The following is a 3856-nucleotide window of genomic DNA, read 5'->3' on the forward strand; positions in this document are numbered from 1 at the left end:
TTCTTCTGCTTGTGGGCAAGCCAACCAGGATGAAACACGAAATAAAATTCTTTTCTTTTCACACACAATCTTATTTCAAAGCCTATAAAAATTAATCCCAAAAGTAAATGATTTTCAAAACAAAACAAAAAAACTTTCACTGTACATTATAGTTTTACCGGAATACAAATTTGAGCATTTCAAATTGCAGAATTTGTAAAATATTACAAAAAATCTACTGAATAGTTTAGAGATTTTGGAAAATATATATCCTTTTGTCCGATTAAACTTTAGTGTTTATAGAAAAGAGATCATACCAAGACCTATGGTTTTCGAGGGCATCTTCTCGTTTTTATATTTATTTTTTGCCAATCAAATAATTTATAAAAGTCCTATGTAAAATAACTTCTAAAATCACACGATTCTTAAAAAAACCCCTTTTCATCCAAATTTTGAAAAAGAGCGAAAGAACCGTTCAAAACAAATGAAAATGAGCGGCTCCAAAAAAGAGCGATTTTGCCCACCTCTAATCAAACATTGTAAAACATGAGTTTAATAAAAAAATAAGTCGACTGGTTATCAATATCAAGTTTACAAAACGATGCCTAAAGAAGACTCCATTGCGAATTTTGCTAGACTTTTTTTTTTATTGAATCCTAGAAAACAAATGTAAACATTTAGTGGTTTACTTTTTTGAGCAATTAAAGTTCAAGGAACTATCGAGAGAGGAATTCGTCGAGTTAGTAAAAATATCTAGACAAGGATAGTATAAGAGTATGCAGTTTGAACGAACTAAAAAAACATCGATAGGTGGAGCAATTTTAAGATAGTGAAGATCGACAACCAAGATGTCCAAATTCGTCTAAAACAGCCCAAATTAGACAATATAGTATGAAATGCATTTCTTTAGGTTTGGAATCGAGTTTTGTGAATCTGTTAAGGTGAAACCGTTGATCATTTTCGGAGATAATTGATCATCACTCTAAAATATTCTGTACACAATTCAATTTAACGAATTTCTGCACCAAAATGAATCAGCATGTGCCTGTTGTTGCCTTCTTGAAGCCACTGAAGGAATTTTGATCTAAATCAAATGTGTCTCAAAATTTATATAATTTTGTGGAACAATCATTGACGTCCTAGTTTGCAATCATTGATTAATGACGATTTCCATAACTTCGCAAGGAATGGGATAATCGTTACCAAAAAGTATCAGCATGTGTTACAGTAGAGCACTATTCTAAACAACCTGTAGAGGAATTTTGTCAAAATATTGATAGCGACACAAAATTTATATCATTGAACGAAAAATCATGGCAATGATGGAAGTCTTCACGTTAAGGCCAAGCCAAGCCAATAAGGTGAAGCATTGAGAATACATGGTATTTTTAACTGCATCTAGCCTTGAATGTACGTGACAGATAACACTATCATGACAAATGGATAATGATGGATATTTTTTCTGCTGGTTTTCTCAAATTAAATACAGGTTTAATTAAAAAGTACACATTTACTAATCTCTCTTCATTTGCTTCACTCTCTTCCGACCCATCGACCCCAGCACTCCCGTGACAAGTTTGTAAGCGGCAAAAACAATCGCCACATAAAGCGCATAAACGTCCCACAAGTTTGCTCGAATTGTGCCCAACTCGATCGTCGGTGACTTCATGGTGGCCACGTTCGGATGTCGAAGTGCATACTCGATCCACCATAGGGCACGATCCAACGGTTTCGTTTCCTGATCGCGGAAAATCTGCGACCTTCGCATCATATTTTCCTTGTAGCTGGGGGTTTGCAACACTTTGAGGACAGTGGTTCGAATTCTCTCCACCGAGAGATCGTTAAAGTTGAGCCGCTCAGCCACTCCGGCACTTACCGCTCGCTGGCAATTCTGGAATTTTGTGAAATTATTGAGGTATTCGATGATCGTCATTGATACGTTTTACTAACCTTGATTTGATCCATGAAGAAGGGCATTCCGATCAACGGAACCCCAAACCAGGATGCTTCTTGGGTGCTCAAACCTCCGGAATGTGTAATGAACGCCTTCGTTCTAGAATGAGCCAAAATGCTGTTCTGCGGCATCCACTTGCGGATGATCACGTTCGGCGGAAGATCAAGGTTTAGTTTCGATTCGAATTTCCACAAAAAGTGATACTGAGGTATCTGCCGGAAAGCTTCAATGAACATCCGCTGACGTTCTTCGCCGATTTGGTCACTTCGCACGTTGGATCCTAAGGAAAATAACACCGCTCCATCTCGGCTGGAAGCGATGAACTTTTCCAGATCAGCCGGAAGTGGTTCGGGGTCTTTGATGTGCACCACCAATAGCAATAACGTTGGGTGGTAATGGTTCAAGAGCATCCAGAGCAGGGTTAGTGTTGACCAGCATCAACTGTGTCCGTTGCTCGAGGTCGGCAAGGTGAGGCATGTCTGGATACTGGAAAAAGGATCGCACCTTTCGATCTAGCTGTGGCATAATGTACCAGTTACGATAACTAAAAAAAAGTAGCTTAAGCGTTAAATATTCGATCTAGATAAGTAAAGCATACGCTGAGCTTAGAAGACAAAGCAGAGTGTTGTAAGCGCGCTGTTGGAAGTTCATCTTGCTGTCGTAGTTGAGAGCAAAGTATGGCGTGTAAGCAAATTGCTTGTGACCTCCCACGACATCGACCGAGTACGGAGGGTTGTTGAATGGCGTCAACGATACCAGCGGTGGATAATTGAACTTGTGAAGAAGTGGTAGCAGACAAGGTCCACATCCATAGTCATAGATAACGAGGTCAAACTTGAATTCCTTAGGATAAGCTCGAATCACATCCAATCCCTTAGATGCAAGCGCACCTGAATGTAATGAATTATTCAACATCAATTTATTAAACATCTCACATTACACATACCTTCACAAACGCTATCGTAATAATCTAGAAAGGAAAACACTGTTCGAAATGCACTTTCCTTAGCCATTTCCACATAGTTTGTTGCACCATCCTTGAACAACGTAGGATAAACGTTCTCCAGCAGGACATAGGTAAGATTTGCCCTTGAATTATCCTTGTCCTGGGTCACAACGGTAAGGTTATGGCCACGATCCACGAGAGCTTCCATCCACACACGATTCCTGGAAACCGATCACAACCCGTTACTTAACTCAAACCCAATAACTTCATTGAATCCAACCAAATGTGATGACTCGGGCTAGGAACGGTCATGATTGCGAGTATGTTAGCTCCATCCGAAGATGGCACACACAAAACGGCCACGAGAAACAGCACCAGCACTCTGCTCCGGTCCATCGTTGAGAAACGTCTGACTGATAATTGAGAAATGTTGTATGTGCTAGCTGGGCTGTGCTAGTGTTGCCACGGGTTTGTAAATGTATGAAACTGAGTAGAATGCAATCTATTAAAACAACGTAATATTTGCAGTCTTGAAACTCTCAGTTGCATTCTAATCAAAGGCATAATTACATGTTGAAGTAAAAAAGAATACCAACTCAACTTTCAATGCTATCAAAAGATGATTTTCTTCAACTCACTGTATAAAACTTGATAGACTCTCTTTCTTACCGACTCATTCAATAGTTAACCCTCTACGGCCCAAACTTTTTTTTCGAAAATTTTCATTTTGAGCAACTTTTGTTCTACGAAGAACTTTACTTCTCTTGTTTAATGATTTTTCTTGTTTCATTTTTAAGTATTTTAATTTGCAGTTATCTTGTTTAGTACATGTTTGTTGTTGGTATTATTTGGCCTATTGTAACACCTCCTATGATAACATTTTGCCTATATAATTTGTTTATGTTTTTAAGTCATTTTTTCAATGTTTTGCTTGTTTTTCACATTTTCTGTAATAAAATGGCACCATTATCATTAAA

At 38.2% G+C, this 3856-nt stretch overlaps 1 protein-coding gene across 1 annotated transcript; it reads right to left on the reverse strand.

Annotated features, from left to right (window-relative positions):
• Positions 1 to 1469: 1469 nt before the first annotated feature.
• LOC6030816 (UDP-glucosyltransferase 2) lies at positions 1470 to 3386 on the reverse strand. The gene is given in 6 exon segments (XM_001841650.2): positions 1470 to 1870; positions 1930 to 2299; positions 2301 to 2477; positions 2532 to 2823; positions 2880 to 3100; positions 3160 to 3386. Coding segments are annotated over 6 exon segments (1554 nt in total). The 5' UTR covers positions 3276 to 3386; the 3' UTR covers positions 1470 to 1492.
• Positions 3387 to 3856: the final 470 nt, after the last annotated feature.

The sequence above is a fragment of the Culex quinquefasciatus genome, chromosome 3, assembly GCF_015732765.1.
Source record: "Culex quinquefasciatus strain JHB chromosome 3, VPISU_Cqui_1.0_pri_paternal, whole genome shotgun sequence".
NCBI classification, from domain to species: domain Eukaryota; kingdom Metazoa; phylum Arthropoda; class Insecta; order Diptera; family Culicidae; genus Culex; species Culex quinquefasciatus.